At 53.0% G+C, this 20,358-nt stretch overlaps 2 protein-coding genes across 4 annotated transcripts in view; both read left to right on the top strand.

Annotated features, from left to right (window-relative positions):
- Nucleotides 1-20,358, top strand: part of CAPZB (capping actin protein of muscle Z-line subunit beta) — a 136,565-nt gene that overhangs the window by 80,989 nt on the left and 35,218 nt on the right. For all 3 annotated transcript variants that reach the window (XM_060015397.1, XM_060015393.1, XM_060015391.1), the window contains exon 3: nt 13,851-13,972. In XM_060015397.1, the coding sequence (XP_059871380.1) occupies nt 13,851-13,972 (122 nt within the window). The remainder of the gene's footprint in view (nt 1-13,850; nt 13,973-20,358) is intronic.
- LOC132425131 (small ribosomal subunit protein eS24-like) lies at nt 3,429-7,744 on the top strand. The gene is made up of 2 exons (XM_060011560.1): nt 3,429-3,542; nt 7,244-7,744. The coding sequence occupies exons 1-2, from the start codon at nt 3,429-3,431 to the stop codon at nt 7,742-7,744; spliced, it is 615 nt and encodes a 204-aa protein (XP_059867543.1).

Below are 20,358 nucleotides of genomic sequence, written 5' to 3'. Positions count from 1 at the left end.
TCGGGCCTCTCACTGTTGTGGCCACTCCCGTTGCTGAGCACAGGCTCCGGACGCGCAGGCTCAGCGGCCATGGCTCACGGGCCCAGCCGCTCCGCGGCATGTGGGATCTTCCCGGAGCGGGGCACGAACCCGGGACAGGGCACGTGTCCCCTGCATCGACAGGCGGACTCTCAACCACTGCGCCACCAGGGAAGCCCTATGTGCCACATCTTTATCCATTCATCTGTTGATGGACATTTACGTTGGTTCCATGTCCTGGCTATAGTAAATAGTGCTGCAGTGAACATTGTGGTACGTGTCTCTTTTTTTTCTTTTTTTTTTTTTTTAACATCTTTATTGGGGTACAATTGCTTTACAATGGTGTGTTAGTTTCTGCTTTATAACAAAGTGAATCAGTTATACATATGTTCCCATATCTCTTCCCTCTTGCGTCTCCCTCCCTCCCACCCTCCCTATCCCACCCCTCCAGGCTGTCACAAAGCACCGAGCCAATCGTGTCTCTTTTTCAATTATGGTTTTCTCAAGGTATATGCCCAGTAGTGGGATTGCTGGGTCATATGGTAGTTCTATTTTTAGTTTTTTAAGGAACCTCCATACTGTTTTCCATAGTGGTTGTATCAGTTTACATTCTGCTGTGGACCATTTTTAAAGTCTTTATTGAATTCGTTACAATAATTGCTTCTGTTTTGTGTTTTGTTTTTTTGGCCCCGAGGCATGTGGGATCTTAGCTCCCCGACCAAGGACCGAACCCACGCCTCGTGCATTGGAAGGCTAAGTCTTAACCACTGGACCGCCGGGGAAGTCCCTGGTCCATTTTAGAGATGAGGAAACTGAGGACCAGGGCAGCTATGGCTCATCTGGTGATCTAGCCCCACTTCACTGAAGACCCACCTGTGGCTTCCAGGCTGGTGATGCATCCCTACCATGTGCTGCATTAATTTATTCTCATGTAGAAAGCTCTGGGTTGTAAGGTCATTAGCCAGAGAGATACAAGAGTGAAGAGAAAGATAACCCTGCCCCTGGTTCCTGATGCCCGGAGTCACTTTTTACTAACCTGAAACTTAGGTCATGTAACATATTCTTATCTGCTGGAAACCCCAATTAATTTTTTTGTATTTGCATTGAACTTACAGTTCCCTGGAATATGCCTGTGCTCTCTGCCTGGAATATTCTCTCAATTCACCTTTTTTTTTTTTTTTTTTAAACGAGATAAAATTGTGATTATGTAGATACAATTCACATACTATAAAATTCACCCTTTTAAAGCGTGCAGGGGCTTTTCAGCATCTTCACAGAGTTGTGTGGCCATCAGTGTTCAGCGTTCCACGCTGCACTCCTTTGACCAGATGGGCACTCCTGCCTCTCAGTCCCGCCGGCTTCTCTGTGACCTCTTCTGCCACATACGTGCTTCAGTTTTTATAACTGAGCTCAGGTGTTAGCTCCTCAAGACATGTACCCCGGCCTCCCCTGCTCCTCTTCCCCTCCAGAGAAGCTCTGGGCAACCCCCCTCGTTTCCATAGCATCCAGTACTTCCCCGGTCCAGGGCACAGAGCACGCTGGGGCTTCACTTGTGCCCCGCTCTCTCCTATTAGACTTTGAGGATGGGGACACTGTATTTAATCCTTCATACGTTAGGTAGGTTTTCTCTGGAGGGTTTGGGTTTTACTTCCTAATGAGCCGAAGTGGAGAAACAGAGGAGCTCTTGATCCAGGAAGACACAGACAACGAAGGGGAGACATCCATTACTCCTGAGCGAATCTGACTGTTTCCCCAATAGGAAGAGTTGCAGATTTTTCTTTGGCCGTGAGTGGTCGTTTTCTCTGGCTGACTTTGTGAAATTAAAACAAAACCTTGATGAGACATCCATCCAGTGGAAGGAATCCAGTGTGAAACGTGGCCAGCCAGCCAGGATGATTTTTGTGCTAAGGGGGGAAGAAAAGCCACCACCGACTTGTTCTGGGTGTCCCTCACGTTAACGTGGCACATCAGTGCTGGCCCCCACCCCCGCTCAGACTCACGTGCCACACACGTGCTCGCACGGCATGAACGGTTCCACTTGAAAGGGGCCAGCAGCATCACTGGGATTTTGGTGGACTGTTGCACCGTCTGGGTTGTTTAGAAGTCTGTGGTCTTGAGAGTTTGGAGAGACTATATGGTGGAAAGACCCAGGACTGTGGCATGTGACTCAGTGGTTGCGTGGCTCTGAGCCTCGGCTGCTGCCTCACGAGGCCCTTGGCCTCCCCGGGTGGCTCTGAGGAGTCCTGGGGTGGAATTGCATGGGTTTCCTTGAATTCTGGCTCTGCCACCTGCGAACTGTGTGACCTTAGCCAAGTTATTATACTTAACCTCTCTGTGCCTCAGTGTCGTCATCTATAAATTATGAGAACTTGGCATAAATTGGGATAACAGTAGCACCACTGCTTCGTACAGGGTTGCCACGATGATAAAATGAGGATGTGTGTTCCGTGCTTAGAAGAGTGTCTCATGCATAGCAGGCACTTTAAAAAAAAAAAAAAAAAAGGTTTGCTGTTGTTAGGATAATTGCTTTAATAATACTAATAACACTAAAACGGTAATACTAAAACAGATGGACCCTCTGTCCGGCCCATGAAGTTACATTGTCTTTGCAAAAAGACCATGTGATAAACAAGTTGTTTTAATGTATTTTTCCCTGGTCTTTTTCCCAGAAAGATTTGAGGTGATTTGTAAGAATGCACCCAATGCAATAATGCTTTTAACGCAGCCTGAGAAAGCAGGACCGCAGGCCATTCGGGAAGAGACCTCCACTCTGTCCACGCGTGCCTTCCTCGCATAGGGGAGGCTATAGGCCCAGCCTCAGGAGGCGCCTGCGTGGAGTGTGAGGGGCAAGGGCCGGCCCCACAGGTCCTCGCAAGGTGGTGGTCCACACCCCAGGGAAGGTGCAGGAGCTCGAGTCTGCATCTGCCTTGGGAGGCCCTTGGTCACAGTGCTGCGGTGCCGCCCCAGGCCATCACCCTCTCACTCTCACCCCCACCCACCCAGCTGGTCCCTAGTCCAGCTCTCGGAGAGGCGCTGAAGAACATTGGGGGGGTGCTTCCCACTGAGACAGACATGGGCTTCAAAAGGTCAGAGCTCCACCTGAGTGGCCCTCCTTTTCCACAATTCAACCACGGACCCACCGGCATTTAGGAAGCCCTGCCAGCCTTACGCTAGGCCCAGGGCCGTCCAGACATCTTATCCCTGCCCTGAGGAAAGACACCCCATCCCGAATCCATGCGGCCTGGGGCCCAGTCTTACATAGAGCGGCAGGGGCGTAGCCCGTAGATGAGGGGCATTGCCTTCGCTAAGGAAGCTTTGGGCATGCGTAGAAGAGGACCTTGAAGGATAACTGGGGGTCACTAGGTAGCACCAGGAGAAGGGCAGGCGATCCTGGTGGAGAGACTGTCAGGATGTCGGCTGGAGGGGTGACTGAGGGGATCGTGGGAGAGCCGCAGGGCTGCGGTGGAGGCTGGGCCCAGGCCGGGTCGGGGAGCTTCCCCCCCGCGGCCGTCCAGGCCGAGGCAGTTGGCTGCCCCGTGTGCAGCAGCTCCTGAAAGCGGCCTGGTGGTTGCGCGAAGCCCTCAGGAGCCAGTGCACATGACTTAGACCCAGTGAGTTTTCTGCCTCTGGCTTCTTAAAGGTGCTTGTGTATCGTGCCCTATCCCTCGGGGACCAGCCCTTCCTTCATTAAGAGGAGCGGGTGGCTTAGAAAGACCCCAGCTTCTCTCAGCGCAGACACAGGTGATGCGGTCGCTCCTGGCCAGGGAACAGTTAATTTAATTAGGCTCCAAGCACCTGGTTCGTCCCCTTCGGGAAGCGTAGGGTTACATGTGGACAACAGGAGCCTTGTGTGTGCCCCTGGATGACCCACATGTAGTGATTTCAATTTCCCCTTTCAGTTTGTCTTCTCTTTGTCCTGCCCCCTCCTGACCCTTCTTTAGAAAAGGCTTCTGGCTTCTTACTCCAGCCTGCAAGCTTCTAGAAGGCAAAGCTTTGGGGTATGAATGGCTGAAACCCAGCCCAGGAAGTTTGCCTTTGTTTATTATTTATCTGTGGGGTGGTTTGGGGCACCTGCCTCAGAAAAGAGCGGCGGGAGGCTTATAGTTTCTTGAGAAAGCTCTTTGTTGTTAATGGCACATGAAAAATTGATTTCTAAGCAGAATAGAACATGTGTTGGTCAGAAACGCTTTCCTACTGTTGGCAGCTTCCCATGTGTTAGACCCTCAGTGATGAGACCCGGCTGGCAGTATGTGACCCTCAGGAGCCCGTGCCGGTGGCCCGAATCTGAGGGGCACGGTTCGCACACGTTATGGTGTTGCCAGAAGTGGGAGGTTGCTTCCTACACTTGTCATGTACATTTAACCATGTTCTCCTTAAAAGCGCATTTTATAATTCGCAGTCTTCAAGTGAAGAAAACGGTCTGAACTTGTACTTAAAGTATACTGTTCTCAGAGTCCAGCGATAGCTTAATTAGAAGAGAGGCCGGATCTGAAACACGAGGAGGGCCGGCGGCCCTGGGGTCAGGCTGTGCTAGGTGGTGGCGCTGGCAGTGTCACGGGTCCCTGCCCACAGCGCAGGAGTCGGAGTGGGCGGGCAGGGACTGTGCAGCCCCCGAGTTCCCCCCGATTCTCTTCCTTCTCCACCCCCTCTCCTCGGAGCCCCACTGGAAGGGGGTGTGGGAGCGGAAGCCGCTAGCCTTGCCAGCCCAGCGGGGCCTGTGCTCTGGAATCGCTGGGTCAGAGTCTGGAACTCAGAGTCCAGTTCTGCCCTGCCCCCACCTTGCCACCTGTGTGAGGCGCTTCCCTGCACTTGGGTTTTCCCATCCACATGGTGGGGAGGGTGGGGTCCTGGAGGGTGAGCAAGGTCCCCTGGGCTCCCCCTCCGCTTCCTCAGGCAAACCCTCTGAGTGGGTTTACAGGATTGGGTGAGGTGTCCCCAGTGCGGGGCACGCACACTCGGAGAGGCGTTACATCAGTTCACTTGGAAACTCTGCTTCCAGGGCCCAAGGTGTTTCTGGTGACAAGTAAGGTCCTGGTAACAAAGCTTCCGCTGGGCTGGGACTTCCCTGGTGGTCCATTGGCTAAGACTTCGCGCTCCCAATGCAGGGGGCCCAGGTTCCATCCCTGGTCAGGAAACTAGATCCCACATGCCACAACTAAAGATCCCGCATGCTGCAACCAAAGATCGTGCACGCTGCAACTAAGACCCAGCACATCCAAATAAATAAATATTTAAAACAACAACAACAAAAAAGCTGCTGCTGGGCAGTCGTGGGGAGGACTTTGTTTCCTCCACCCCGATCGGGGGGGGGGGATCCCTCATCTCCCATAGGCTCCAGAGGCCGCCTGGGCCCATGTTCACGGATGGGTCTTCAAGTGCATCCTTCTTAAACCTGGGAGTCTGGGGAGGAGGTGGGAGGGAGGCTTTAAGAAGTTTTATGAACAACAGTGTGCTGGGGCTTGCCATCACATTTAAAGGGGCCCACAGGCACTGCTCCACCTGGCCGAGGATTGCAGCACACAGATGCTTCTCTCTTCTACTCTCCTCGGGGTAGGGGCGGGGGGAGCCTGGGGCCGGCTCTTCAGTCCCATCACAGTGCCTCTCCTTTCCTCCACTCACGTGTCGGCTCCGTCCACCTCCTAGACCACCGAATCCCTGCAGTCCCCCTGCCATCCCCATCAGGTCCACGTCACAGCCCTCACCACTCTCAGGATGGCTCCTCGTGCCTTGTCTGTTTCCAGCAGCTGGAGCGTGCTTTGGGAGAGCAGGGCCGTGCCCGTCCATCTCGTCTGCCACTGAATCCATGGCACCTGATGGGTGCCTGGGGGTGGGCAGTCAGGATCTACTGAGGTAGGTGTTGTAGCCCCCAGTTCTGAGGTTTAGGAAGGTTACACTCAGCCAGGAAGTGGCAGACCAAGGATTCGAACTTGTGTTTGATTTTGAGTTTGGTGTTTTCCAGAATGCCACCCTGTAGGTTGTGTTTCTGACACAGGCATGTGTGTCACTGAAAGCACTCTCCTTATTTTCTTTTTTAATTTTTATTAGAGAAAAGCAGGGAAGGTTTGGGGCCTTGGAAAAAATAAAGGGAACGGATTGTAAGCAGAGACCTCTGCTGGTCACGGGGAGGGAGCCCGGCATCCTGATACTTTGCTGTCTGCCGGGGAGTGAGGCCAGCCAGCACCCTGCCCAGCCATGGTTTCAGCAACGTTACTCATCTGAGTGTGCGACCCAGCGAACACGGTCTGTTTTCGATTCTTATCTCTCTGGTGGCGGGCTCTCAGCCAGCGGACAGATCAAAAGACGGAATGTGTTCGTTTGGCCATTTTTTTAAAAAACCGAGGTACAAGGGTGCATTTCTTAAAGACGAGGGCGCCGTGGATTAGATTATCCATGGAGTTGAACTGGTCTGGCTTTTGTGCTTTTTTAAGGGTTCATCTCAAGTTTCTTTTTCTGGTTGAACAATTTTTTTCAACATTAATAACTAATGGAGAAGGGGAAGAGGCAAAGTAGAACCATATGGTGGCCCAAACACAAACCTCACTTGTGGCCGGAAACTTCTGATTTGTATCTCTTTTCATGTGATCAGCTGTTGGGCTAGATAGTAGAAAAGGATTCAGTTTGAGGCAACAGTAAGAGTGAATGTAATTTTTATTTAGTTATTTTTTATAGCTTTTTAAAAAATTTATCTGGCTGTGTCGGGTCTTCGTTGCGGCGTGTGGGATCTTTAGTTGCAGCGTGCGGGACCTTTAGTTGTGGCATACGAACTCTTAGCTGCGGCATGCAGGATCTAGTTCCCCGACCAGGGATCGAACCCGGGCCCCCTGCATTGGGAATGCAGAGTCTTAGCCACTGGACCACCAGGGAAGTGGAAGTCCCTGTAATTTTTATTTTTTTAACCCAGATATACTGTATGTCACATGTCTTTTCTTAGACATTGGCTAGTAGCTGTGTGACTTGGGGCAAGTTACTTCTCTAAGGCCCTGCTTTGTCACCCCCTCCCCCTTTATTTATTTGGCTGCTGCATTGCAGCATGTGGGATCTTAGTTCCCTGACCAGGGATCGAACGCGTGTCCCCTGCAGTGGAAGCGCGGAGCCCTAACCACTGGACCACCAGGGAATTCCCTCGCCCTTCTTTAAAATAGGGCCAGTAACCATATCTATATGCAGGGCTGTTTTGAGGATTAAAGGAGGTAATGCAGGCCCTTTTCTTCCTGGCTGCTTGAAGATCAGCCGCCGTCATGCCATCACGAGCAACGCAGTAACTGTCCGGACCAGGAAGTTCATGACCACCCGACTACTTCAGCGGGAACAAATGGGCACTGCTGTCCTTCGTCCTGGGAAGGCAACAGTACCTAAGACAGAAATTTGGGGGAAACTAGCCAAAATGTACAAGACCACACCAGATGTCACCTTTGTGTTTGGGCTCAGAAGCCATGCTGGTGATGGCAAGACAACTGGCCTTGGCATGATTTACGATCCCTTGGGTCACGCGAAGCAGGATGAGCCCAAACACAGGCTTGCAAGACATGGCCTGTACGAGAAGACCTCAAGAAAGCAGCGAAAGGAGCGCACGAGCAGAATGAAGACGGTCGTGGGGACTGCAGAGGCCAGTTTGGTGCTGACAAAAAGAAGTCAGCTGGAGATGGGACAGCAGAGGAGTAAAGATTCTGCGGTGGGTGTGCAGATTTGTCGTGAGAGAATTAATAAAGTAAGACCTTTTACGTGAAAAAAATAATCAAAAAATCAAGGCGGCGACGCACGTAGAGCTTACGCAGTGCAGTGCCTGGCACCCCCGCCCCCTCCTGGTGACCTTCTCTTTATTCTCGTTACCGTTAAAGGGTCACCTGAGGCAGTAGCTCGTGGCATGCTAGCCCCTCTCCTGCCTCTGCCTTCTGGGTTTTTTCCTCTCCCTGCCCTACTTCACTTTATTCCTGTTTCACCCGATCTTTCCTGTGGCCCTGTGGCCCCATGGGCACTCGTGAGCCAGCTGGTGGTGCTGGTGGTGAAGGGCGAGGCGGTCCCTGCTCCCTGGGGTGTGGCCGCAGAGGGACAGTGGAGAGACCGATGGAGGCGTGAACTTCACCACCAGAACAACGGCGGGAACGCTATCTTGGCCAGTGCAACGTTGTTTAGTATGCCACGTCACTTGGAATTAGGTTTAAATCCCCCCAACAGCTTGGATTGGTCTGACACCTTTGGTGTTATATGAACATTCCTTACAAAGGCTGTTAAGCAGGTCAGATGGGCAGTTTGGACAGAAATTGTCCAGCCCTTGGATGGTCGACACCAAGCACATGTTCTCGCCAGAGGCCCTCCTTGGGTCCCGAGGCAGCGGAGCCTATGACACTCACATCCCGGAGTGAACTCCCGGCTTTGTTTGGACCTGTCCTTTCATTTAAATTGCTGTGCAAACTTGTGATCCATGAGACTTAACGTGATTTCTTCCACTGTTCTAAGCATTTGACATGACTAGGAGGTGGGGCGAGGTTGGGTCTGTACTGTGACCCTACATCATAGGATTGATGCCCACTTCCACCAGCACGCCAGAGCACCCGCCAGTGTGTGCGTCACTGGCCCAGGTCTGGAGGACCGGCCCCTGCGGGCACCCACCGAGTCAGCGCTCAGTGAAGAACGTTAAGTCTTAAGGAAGGAGTAACCTGATAGTTGAGGCCAGTGTTAGAACAGCCGTCCCCAGAGCATTTAGGATTCAGTTGATATCATCGTCACTGCAGGAATTCCAAAGAGTGGGGGCATCTTGATAAGGAAGTTGGAGTTTGGTCTGGGCCCTGAAGGGTGGTAGGATTTAAGACTATATGGGGATCGGCTGCCAGTTTTTTTGTGTGTTTTTTGTTGTTGTTGTTACTTGTTGTTGTTGTTTTTGCGATACGCAGGCCTCTCACTGTTGTGGCCTCTCCCGTTGCAGAGCACAGGCTCCGGACGCGCAGGCTCAGCGGCCATGGCTCACGGGTCCAGCCGCTCCGCGGCACGTGGGATCTTCCCGGACCAGGGCACGAACCCATGTCCCCTGCATCGGCAGGCGGACTCTTAACCACTGCGCCACCAGGGAAGCCCAGGTTGCCAGTTTTAACAACCAATATATGTCATGTGTAAACTGGAGACATACTAAAACATTATTCATTATGTATCTGAAATACAAATTTAACTGGCCAAATGCATTGTTTTATCCAGCAACCCTAAATGGGGAGGATTTTTAAGTGGAAGAACGCATGTGCAAACTCGCATGTCTAGAAGCACTGAGTAGGACAGTGTGGTGGGTTGAGAGGGTTCAGGCAGAAGTGCAGGGGTGGGAAGGGGGTGGGAGCGAGACGGATTGGCGGTGGTGCCAGATCATGACTAACGCGCCCATGGCAGCTGCTCTGGTGCGGATCCGCGAGCACACTGTGTAGTCCACACCTCTCGTTCCACGTGACGACAATAATGTTATTTTTACAGAGCATTTTATCTTTGATGAAAGAAACAGGAGTGGTGGAGGGAAACAATACAAGGATATGGCCCAACTTGGGAGTTTATCCAAAAGGCGAAAATTGTACCTGCTGGGGTGGAGAATCATCCAGCCGTATCACAACCAGGTGCTTTCCGTGGTGGGGCAGGTCATCCGTCATCCATGAACTCTCTGTGTTTTTCTGTGCACAGCCGGAGCTTTGTGAGTTACAGTTCAGATGTATGTTTTCCTTAGGTTGGTTAGAACCTGGCCGTAGATTTTGCAGAGTCCAGGCACAGGTCTTCAAGGGTGGCTGGATCTGGGTGCTCAGGTACTATCTCCACAGCCCTGCAGTGCTCAGAAACACAGGGAGGTACTCTCCCGCTGCCTGCTGCAGCCCAGGCCCTGCACCCCCAACCCAGCTGCCCTGGCAGAAAGGAGGTGAGCCGTGTATCCCTCCATCGCCTCTGGAGAAGACTCTTACCTGCATATGCCAGGGGCTGAGGCCCTCTCGTTGCCCGTGCGTGGTGGTGGAGTAGAGATCAGCCTTGCCCAACCATATGGTGTGAGGAGCTTTGTGACCAGAAGAATGGGAAAGGAGGCTGGGCAGGCAACAGGAGTGGCCATTGATGACAGCTGGTACCACGGATCGGCCCCTTGCGCCGCTGCCTTAATCTGCGTTGTCTGTGCTTCGAAGGACGTGAGTTACAAAGTGGGGAGTGGAGTCCCTCCTGGTCCTTTATGCTGGCCTTGAAAGTACCCAGATCTGCTTGGACAGGTAGGGAGGGCTGGATCCCATTTTCTAGAAAAGTGGCTGCCACATTTTTTGATTTCACAGGCCAGAGACATTTAAAAGTGAAGAGGAGGAATAGGTCATTGGTTGTGAACCTTTAGAACAAAAACAAGACCTATCGTTTCATCAAGGTACGGACACCTTAACACCAAAAAAAGAAAAAAAAAGGGCATTCTCAAAGGATGAATACGTTTAACCATATGAAGAACCTAATAGTGTCTTGATTAGAGGCTTTCTTTACCTGAATCATTTGCGCTGAAGCAGTGAGGCTCTTACAGTGGCCCAGCAGCCATCTGTGTCTGATGCAGCTCACCTGCTGTGTTTGCCAAATGAACAACCTCGGGCCCAGCCCAGGTCTCCATGGCTAGTTAACAGCTGAGCAGGGGCTCGAACCCAGCTCTCTCAGTTCTCAGTCTCGCACTGCGCTGTGCTCCTTGGGGTCGTATAGTAACACGGACGCCAGGACTTTCACTAAAACTCCCGCTCTCTCTGTCTGCTGCTGTGGAACCACATCACAGGTCATATTCCTGGTTGGAGCCACAGTGAAATTGTCATTGGTATCCATCAAAGTTTAGTTCTTGACTATACACTCTTTGGGTGAAGATCCTTGCTACACACCAATTTATTAATTTAAAAATAAAGCCGAGGGCTTCCCTGGTGGCGCAGTGGTTGAGAGTCCGCCTGCCGATGCAGGGGACACGGGTTCGTGCCCCGGTCCGGGAGGATCCCGCATGCCGCAGAGCGGCTGGGACCGTGAGCCATGGCCGCTGAGCCTGCGCGTCCGGAGCCTGTGCTCCGCGGCGGGAGAGGCCGCAGCGGTGAGGCCCGCGTACCGCAAAAAAATAAATAAATAAATAAAGCCGATTGGCATTTAGGAGGCTCCGTATTGTAAAACTCCTCCCTTCCTCCTTCCCACATACGTCAAGCACTTGCTCTGTGTCAGGCACTGCCCTGGGCACTGAGGATTCAGCGGTGAACAGGATCAAAGCCCTCGCCCTGGTAAAACCTACATTCTAGGGAGAGAGACATGACCACAAATCAATTTAAAAAATCATTTCAGTTAGTGTAAGTGCTGGGAAGAAATTATTGAAATGCTTTCGGTCCATGAATTAGCCTCTTGGATAGGGGTGAAGTCAAGCCTGTTTATACCAAATCCCATTATCTTGTAAGCTTCTTCTGTTGGGGGACTTAGCCACCCGCAGCAGGACTGGCGGGAAAGGGTCAGCATGGCTCTGGGCAGAACTGGATCCCAATGGTGCATTTTCATCCAGTGCCTGGGGCAGTACAGCAAATTCAGGTGCAGTCTAGGCTGGGGTTGCTGTCTAGGCCGGAGCTGCCGTTCAGACCGGGGATGCCGTCCAGGCTGGAGCTGCAGGCTGAGAATGACAGGCAGCAGTGGTGTTGGGGGCCGAGGGGGAGCAGGGGCATCAGTCCGTCGGTTCCTGATGTGCACGCGTTGCCCTGCGCTGGACGCTGCGCTGGGTACTGAACGCATCATCATCACATGCAATCCCCAACCGGGTTGGTTTTTCTCATCCCCACTCTACAGGTGAGGAAATGCAACTTGGTAGAGAAGTAAAGTGACTTGCCCCAGGCCAGGAGGCCAGTGAGTCGTAGAGTCAAGAAGTCTAACTTCAGAGCGTGTTTGCTTGGTCTTTACGTAATACTCCAGGATAAATTAGGCCAGTAGTGTCAGGGCCCCAGCCAGTTAGAATGGGGTTCTAGGCAAAAGTCAGGGCCCAACAAGTAAGGCAAGGAATCAGCCCAACAGAATAGTGATGCCAGGGAAAGGCTGTAAAGTGATAGGCGGGCACAGAGGTGCCCAGGGCCCTTGCACTTGGCCAACGACAGGAAAGCAAGGCCACTTCAAATCCGAGCTGCCTTGGGTGGAAGCTGTTACAATCTTCCTTGCCTTGATCTGGCCTTTTTTTTCCAGGTGAAGGGCGCCATAGCTGAGCAGGGGCTGGGTGGGAGGGGGTCGTTTCCCAGCAGACCGTGCCTTTGGCCTGTGCTCTTCTTCCTCTTAGCTGTCCGCTAAACCAGAGTTCCAGTCAGAGGGGGAGACACCTCTCTACTGCTTTCTTCTTGTGTGGGCCTTGGGCAACCTCACGACTCCGGGCCTCAATTCTCTAATCTGTAAAACGGGGATAATGACTACTTCACAGGATGAGTTTCCGATAGTTTCCATCTGTAAAGGGCCCAGCATAGTGCATGACGCGTGGCAGACGCTTGGTATTCTCAGCACCAGGACTAACTGAACACAGCCCCATTTTTGTTTGTATGTCTTTCTGCTTGGGGAGGTGGGTACACAGATGGGCGTTGCATCCAGAAGGAGCTCTGAAATAAGCACGTTGTCGACAGGGGTTAATGATGTGTGTGTCTCGTGTCGGGCGGCTGGCTGCCCGGTGCTGCTCGGTGTATGAGAAATGGCTGTGAGTCACCAGGCAGGGTCACCATCTCACAGGTGTGCCAGACAGCACCTTCCAGGCTGAGTCCGGAGGCACCCCCCCATCAGCAGAGATGCCTCGAGAAGCCCACGGAAGCTGGTGGTCTCCGAGGTGACCGTGTCCCCATCCGTGCCTCTCTGGTGGTGGCGGGGGCCTTCTGGGGGAGCACGGGAACTGCTGTGACTGGCCACCCCTCTGCCGAGCTGCTCTTCGGGTGTCTTTGCCACATGATTTAACTTTTCCATTTGGAAGGGTTATTGGTGCAGTTGGCAGCCACTCGTCGGGTAAATGATACGGTGGGGCCTCCGTAAACCCGGGCCCATGAAATGAATAAGTCAGCACATTGAAAATATAGCATGGAAGTGACTCAAGCCTGAAGGAATCCATTTTGGAGAGCGCTGCCCTCCCTTCCTGGACTATTTCGGTGGAAAGTGATGTTTGAGTTGGGAGGAGGAGGCCAGAGGCCTGGTTCCTAGCAGGGCTCTGTGTCCGATTCAGCAGCATTTGCCCTGAGATTCAGCCCTGCCTGCCCCCCACGCGAGGGCCCCCCTCCTCTGTGAGGGGCCCAGGAGGGTGAGCCTGAGCACAGCAGCTGGAGCTCGGCACTGTGGGAAGCTGGCGGGAAGCTACCTTTGCAGCAGGTAGGGTTGACTCCGTAAGCCAGCCTGGTAACGCTTGGCTGGGGTCCTGGAAAGTGCTGGAAACTCCACCCAGCAAGGGAGCCTGTGGGAGCTCTCGGCACGGACTGGCTCTTCTTCTCAGAGCTCTCTGGACTCCTGTGTGTTTCAAGTGTTTACCTTCTTCTCGGGGCTTCAGCTTATGCTTTGCCCACCAGAGACCAATACCAAGCACGTTCGTACGTTACTAGACCACCCTGGTGACCAGGTAATTAAAGCTGCACGCAGTTTGGAAGGAAGGCTGTATTGGAAATCACGCTCCACTGTAATTCAAGAACAGGTTTCTTTATAGAGGGACACAGTTGGTGTCAGACACATGTGGAAAAGAAAAGAACAGGCCCATAATTCTGGCAGGCTACCAAGGGCCAGATGTTAAATATGCTGACCACGGTATGGCTACAGATGCCGTTAGCCAACCTGGGTTTGATGTGTTATTTTAACCTCTGTTCTGACCTTTCCTCTCTCTCTGCCAGGTCCCCAGTCTATGTGAAGATCTCCTGTCTTCTGTTGACCAGCCACTGAAAATCGCCAGAGACAAGGTGGTGGGAAAGGATTACCTTTTATGTGACTACAACAGAGATGGGGACTCCTATAGGTGAGCTCCTGCCCCACGAATGCAGCAGGCGCGCCGCGCCCGCCACAGCTGCTCACCACTGCTGCAGCAGCTCGAGGACTACTGAGCTTTGACATCTGACAGCCCATCAGCCTTCTTTCTGCTTGTGCTTCTGCTAGGCTTTCCTCCTTCCCTCCCTCCCTCCATCCCTCCCTCCCTTCTATCCATCATTCCATCCAGTTGACCGGAAGATGTCTGTGGAGTACCCCCACTGGGCATTGGAGATGCAGCAGTGAACAAGAAGCCCCTGCCCTGGTGGGGCTTACAGTCTAATAGGAGGGGGATGTTGGTAAAAAAACAAACAAAAAAAAAACAGGAACTTCCCTGGTGGCGCAGTGGTTGAGAGTCCACCTGCCAGTGCAGGGGACATGGGTTCGAGCCCTGGTCCGGGAAGATCCCACATGCTGCAGGGCAACTAAACCCGTGCACCACAACTACTGAGCCTGTGCTCTAGAGCCTGTACCCTAGAGCCTGCGTGCCACAAGTACTGAAGCCCGCGTGCCTAGAGACTGTGCTCCACGATAAAGAGAAGCCACTGCAATGAGAGGCCCGCGCACCACAACGAAGAGTAGCCCCCAGTCGCCGCAACTAGAGAAAGCCCGCACGCAGCAACAAAGACCCAATACAGCCAAAGATTAATTAATTAATTTAAAAAAAAAAAGAAAAGAAAGAACCCCCAGCAAGCTGCTTCATTAAAATTGCATCAAATCCTGCAAAGGAGAAGGTCCAGGATGTGCCCATGACAGGAATCCCGAGCCCAGGGAGGGCATGTGAATGAATCTCGTCAGACAGATGTGCAGCTGTCCTTTCTCTCTCCATCACCCTGTCCAGGGCTGCGAATAACTAAGTCGACTTGCGTCCCTGCCCTGGGTGATCCGTGGTCTAGAACAGGAGACACACCCAGGAGCTGATTACTGTGTGACGTGATTCCTGCAGCCAGGGCCAAGCTTATTGCATAGAGAAGGCCGAGGTTGATTCCAGGAAGACTTCCTGGAGGAGATGTCCGAGCTAGGTTTTTAAGGGTGCCTAGGAGTTCTTAATATTAAAAAAGACTGGGAATCTCTACACGCATCCAGTATTCCTGTGGTGGATGGCTGTAGTCAGTACCTTGGAGAATGGTGGAGGAATGCCGTAGGCTATAGGCTTTTTTTAGAAGCCGCAGAACCTGGGCTGGGTCTTAACGCTTTGGCCTCATGCTCTTTTGGGGGAGGGGTTGGGGCCTGAAGAATGAAAGTAGGAGAAATTCGCTGGAGGTAGCCGACATGGGCTCCAAACCAGCACTGCCCCCTGGAGCAGACGGGAACTTTGACAAATTACTTATTGTCTCTGGACTCTAGTTCTCTCATGTATTAAGTGGAGGGTGATAGTGTTCATTCTTCTAACAGGTGCTCAGTGACATGTTTCTGTGAGCAGGCACTCGTGTGTCAGACACTGAGTCTCTCTTCTGTGGAGCTTGTGTCCTAGTGAGGAATCCAGAGAGTAAGCAGCTGCATAAACAGTATATATTGTTGAAGAGCAAATAAAGAAAATAATGGAAGACCAGGGGAGGGAGAGGCGGAGGGGTAAACAGGGAAGGCTCTGGCGTTGGTGGTCAAGTGTGAAATGAGACTTAAGGATGAGAAGGTTCAGTCCCGCGCAGGTCTGGGAGAAGAGTGTCCCCTTTAAAGGCCCTGGGTGGGGTGAGCTGTCAGGGTTGAGCCTGGCAGGGAGGCCCGAGTGGGAGACAGCAGTGAAGGGGGTGGGCAGGGGTAGGAGGTGAGGCCAGAGGCCTTGAAGGCCAGGGCCATAGGGCTTGGCTCGGGGCACTTGGGGATTGAAAGAAATAACACATGTGAAGGGCTGAACAGCACCGAACTTGGGGGAAATTACAAAGAATTCATACTATTTAAACAAGACTAGACGACTATCATGTGATCACATCCCTTTCCTAGTTTCAAATGGAGGTCAGGTAAAGAATGTATTTTGGTCTAACCTAGACTGGAGACTAGAGTTGGAGATGGGGAGAGGTAGTCGGGTTTGAGGTACATTTTAAAAGTAGAGCCAGCGGGCTTCCCTGGTGGCGCAGTGGTTGGGAGTCCGCCTGCCGATGCAGGGGACACGGGTTCGTGCCCCGGTCCGGGAAGATCCCACATGCCGTGGGGCGGCTGGGCCCGTGAGCCATGGCCGCTGCGCCTGCGCGTCCGGAGCACAGGCTCCGCGGCGGGAGGGGCCCCGGCAGCGAGAGGCCCGCGCGCCGCAAAATAAAAGAACAGTAGAGCCAGCGGTGTTTGCAGGTGCGGGGGTGGGGCAGATGAGCAGCTGGAAGGTGGGGTCACTGGCTCTCCAGGTGAGGAAGGCTCTGGGAGGGACTGATTGGAGGCATTTTAAACTTCAGATGCCCATCGGGTGGACGTGGAGAGTCGGCTAGGCTGTGGGTAGTCTTGAGTTCCCGGAGGTCTGTGTGGAGATGGAGGTGCAGAGGTGGGCGTCCAGCTCCCAGGTGGTGAGACAAGCCCTGAGGCAGATCAGGCTCAGCCTTGGAGCGCCAGCCACCGTCCGGGTTGTGGGCATAGGGCCAGGTCTAGTTCACCAAGGGAGAGGTCCCTCAGGGTGCTAAGTGGGCTGACAGGCCAGGGAGCCCATGGCCAAAGGATGAGCAGCTTCACCAGGCATGGGGTTCAGGGGACACACCCTGGAAGAGGGGGGCCTGGAGCTGAGTCTTGCTTCTTCAACATCGTCGTCGTATTTTTGTTCCACCTGAAAATTTGGGCTTGCTGTGTGAGGCAGCTGTTGCCCAGCAGCCTGTGGAAGGCTGGAATCATTTCCAGTCCACGCCCAGGCCAGGCTTTCCCAGGATGTGGTACCTCCAGGTCGCCCTGCTGGCTCCCACCTGCATTCCTGGGGCTCCGTAGGGGGCCTGGGGGTCTTCAGCTGAAGAGGAGTCCCGGGTGTCAGGGCACAGGGCTTTCCTTTTTTTTCTCTTCTCGGTATAAAACTTCAAGGTCTTCTGAGTTTCTCCACACATTTCTGTCCTGTGTCTGATCGTTTGCTTAAATAAGATCCTTATGGTGTGACGGTTTGCCAGCAGCACTGTTTGAAACCTGTTAGCTGAAACAAAAAGCATTCTCTGAGGGAAATGAAAGGCCTGACTTTTGAAATCTAAGCGTTCCTGTCCATCTGTCTTTTTTCAAATGGCCTCCATTTAAGCTCTTAAAATGTGTTCTGAGTGCCCCTTCCACTCAGGATATTCTGGGTAATGTTATGATCTTTCCCCCAGCTACAATTACCCCGGCTCCAGGACTAACGGCTTGAAACGCTGTCATCTGTGAGCAGGGAGAGATGTGTCTTGAAAATTCCAGACCCCCAGTCTTCAAGAGAGATCGGCTCTTATGTCTAATCAGGTCGCCTTTAAATGAAAGCCAGTAGGGGTGGGACTTCCAGGCCCCCAGGACAGCAATGGCCGTGTAACCGTGGAAACGGAAGTTAGAGACCTCAGAGTGTGCTGAGGAGAGTCTTGGGGACTTGAGGAGCCGCAGGGCAGGTGGGGAGTTTAGATTCTCCCGCTCAGATGCCTCTGCACTCCCCTCGGTGAGTGGAGGTGAGGTACCAAGCGTAGTTTACAAATAAACAGTGGTGGTGACAGCACTCTGCAACCTCATCTTTGTCTCTGGATCTGGTAAGAGGTCCTCGTTGATTTTCTTTTTTTTCCTTTCTTTTTTTTTTTTAAAATGCTTAGGTGTCCCTCAGCAGAGAAAGCAGAAAGTTGCCCCACCTCTGTTGGTTTGGAGGAGCACCTGCAGGGGTGCCGCGTGTCCTTTCCTCCCCACCCCGCGCCAGAAGGCTTCCACCCATGAGCTGTGTGTTGGGCGCCGGGGTGCTGTTGGTTTGGAGGAGCACCTGCAGGGGTGCCGCGTGTCCTTTCCTCCCCACCCCGCGCCAGAAGGCTTCCGCCCATGAGCTGTGTGTTGGGTGCCGGGGTGCTGTTGGTTTGGAGGAGCACCTGCAGGGGTGCCGTGTGTCCTTTCCTCCCCACCCCGCGCCGGAAGGCTTCCGCCCACCAGCTGTGTGTTGGGTGCCGGGGTGCGAGGGCAGACTGCACACGCTTCTGCCTGGAGCGCTCTCGTTGTCAAGGGTGGGGATGTGACCGCTGCAGGAACCGACATCTGTGTGGGAGTGAGGGGACAGGCGGGGGCAGTGGTTACTTCTGCTTTGTGTCGGGTGTGAGATCATTCACTCATTCCTCTGCCTTTTTTTTTCTCATGAGCATGTGGTTGAGCACCAGGCAGTGTTCCAGGTGCTGAGCAAACAGTGGAGAGCAAGACAGATACAACTCTTTCCCTCTGGGAGCTAAGGTTCTAAAGTTGACCGTCTAAATGAATTCAAGTTCAGTAAAATTTAAAATTCGGTTCCTCAGTCACACAAGTACTCCAGAGCCATGTGAAGCTAGTGGCTACCGTTTGGGACAGCGCAGATACAGAACATTTCTGTTGTCGGGGAAAGTTCTGTCGGGCAGCACTGTTGTGAGGGGTGAACACAGCGATGATGGACGTGTCAGCCCTGCCCAGGGAGGGAGAGGCCTCGGGGAGCGTGAGGGGGTGCCCGGCGTCGGCTTCTCGCCTCCTTTTCGAGCCAGGTGGGGTCCTGGCTTGTCCAACAGCCCTTTGTTTGCTGTGGCCTGTGCGCAACACAGTGTGACCACAAGAGCTGGCTGCTGGTCACGGGGCAGTGGGGAGCATTTCAGCCCATTGCTGCACAGTCTCTCCCGACACTGGTGAGTGAGGTCAGGGGCTGGTGTGCAAAGGAGGGTTTCCAAGCACCTCCTGCTTTGAGGTGGCCTGAGCAGCTGCTGCATGAGGCCCTTTTGGGACACCAAGCACAGCAACTCTTCCCCCGCTTACGTTTGTGGACCAGCAGCCAAGAAAGCTGGGACCCCTGCCTGAGGGTGGCTGGGAGAAGAGGTCGCCCAGCTGACTTGACATGGTCTGCTAAGGTAGGTGCCAGGCATCAGTTACCACGAAGAAAGATGTTTGTGCACAGAACTAGGTAAAGCTGGGCTTCAGGAGGCAGTGAGGCCTTTCTTCCCTTACCAACAATCCTAAATCAGAAGGTTCTTTTCAGTCCTCAGTGATGTGAAGTGGTGTCGTCGGGGGGAGACGGGAGAGGCAGCGGGGTTTCTTACCGTGGACGTGTCAAGGTGTTTGTGCCCCAGAACGTGAAGGACTTTGCCCGAATTCCATGTTGTCCTCTCCTCCTTTCTTTTACCCTCTCACCTTGGTTTTTTTTTTGGCCGTGTTGGGCCTTTGTTGCTGCGCGCGGGCTTTCTCTAGTTGCAGCGAGCGGGGGCTGCTCTTCGTTGCGGTGCGCGGGCTTCTCATTGCGGCGGCTTCTCTTGTTCCAGAGCACGGACTCTAGGCACACGGGCTCAGTAGTCGTGGCACGCGGGCTCAGTAGTTGTGGCGAGCGGGCTTAGTTGCTCTGCGGCATGTGGGATCTTCCCGGACCAGGGCTCGAACCCGTGTCCCCTGCATTGGCAGGCGGATTCTTAACCACTGAGCCACCAGGCAGGCCCCCCACACCCCTCACCTTTTTAATTCTCTTTCTTTGAACCCCCAGCTCTGTGAACTCCACCTGCGGGAATTAATGAGTGGCTATTTCCCTTATAACCCCCCTTCCAGCACTCTCTGTGATTAAATGCTTTCCTGATGTGGCAAAACACATTTTAAAAAATGCAGCAAGACTTTGGACTGGAAAAAGTGAGGCTGGTTCTCATTACTTCACAGTCTTCTTTGTGTGCACAGCCCTTGGAGGCTGGAAGGCCGTCCTCTGTTCACGGGGAGAACTCTGTCCCTCAGGTTTTCTTACGTGTGGTCAGCCTTTCCCCATGGGGCTGGCTCTCTTGTTGCTTCCATAACTGACAGCTCTCTTCTTAATCCTTAATCGTGTAAGAAGATCTTTGAGGAGTAGGAGTTTCTCCAGAGCTGCCAGCAGGCCAGGGAGGAGAGAGGGGCCTCTATTGATCAAAACAGTGGTGAGAACAAAGGAAAATTTTTAAAAGGGTGAGAAAGAAGTCCCATTTGTTGAGCACTTACTATATGCCCGTCTCTAATTTAGGCACTTGATGTATCAATATTTTTCTCCTGTGCTCCTCAAAGCAGCCCTGTGGGTAAATAGTAGCCTCAGTTTGCACATAAGGAAAGGGAGGCTCAGAGAAGTCAAGACACCTGTTGGAAATGCACAGCTGGTGAGAGTTGGAGCCTGGGGTTCATACCCAGGTCAGATGGAATCTAAGCCGTTGCTCTGCAAACCTTGAGAAAGCCGTGTCTATGCCCAGGGCCTGTGGATAATGGCTTTTCCTCTGACATTTCAGAAGCTGGGGCTTGGGCCGATGG

The sequence above is a fragment of the Delphinus delphis genome, chromosome 1 (genome assembly GCF_949987515.2).
Source record: "Delphinus delphis chromosome 1, mDelDel1.2, whole genome shotgun sequence".
NCBI lineage: Eukaryota > Metazoa > Chordata > Mammalia > Artiodactyla > Delphinidae > Delphinus > Delphinus delphis.
The sequence above is the reverse complement of the archived record's forward strand: the minus strand, read 5'-3'. Positions and strand labels throughout refer to the sequence as shown.

Bases quoted from the DNA above. Each gene is read 5' to 3' on its own strand.
- LOC132425131 (XM_060011560.1), top strand. From the start codon at position 3,429: ATGTCGGCTGGAGGGGTGACTGAGGGGATCGTGGGAGAGCCGCAGGGC. The intron at 3,543-7,243 runs GTTGGCTGCCCC...GGCTGCTTGAAG, and splicing joins CGGCCGTCCAGGCCGAGGCA to ATCAGCCGCCGTCATGCCAT.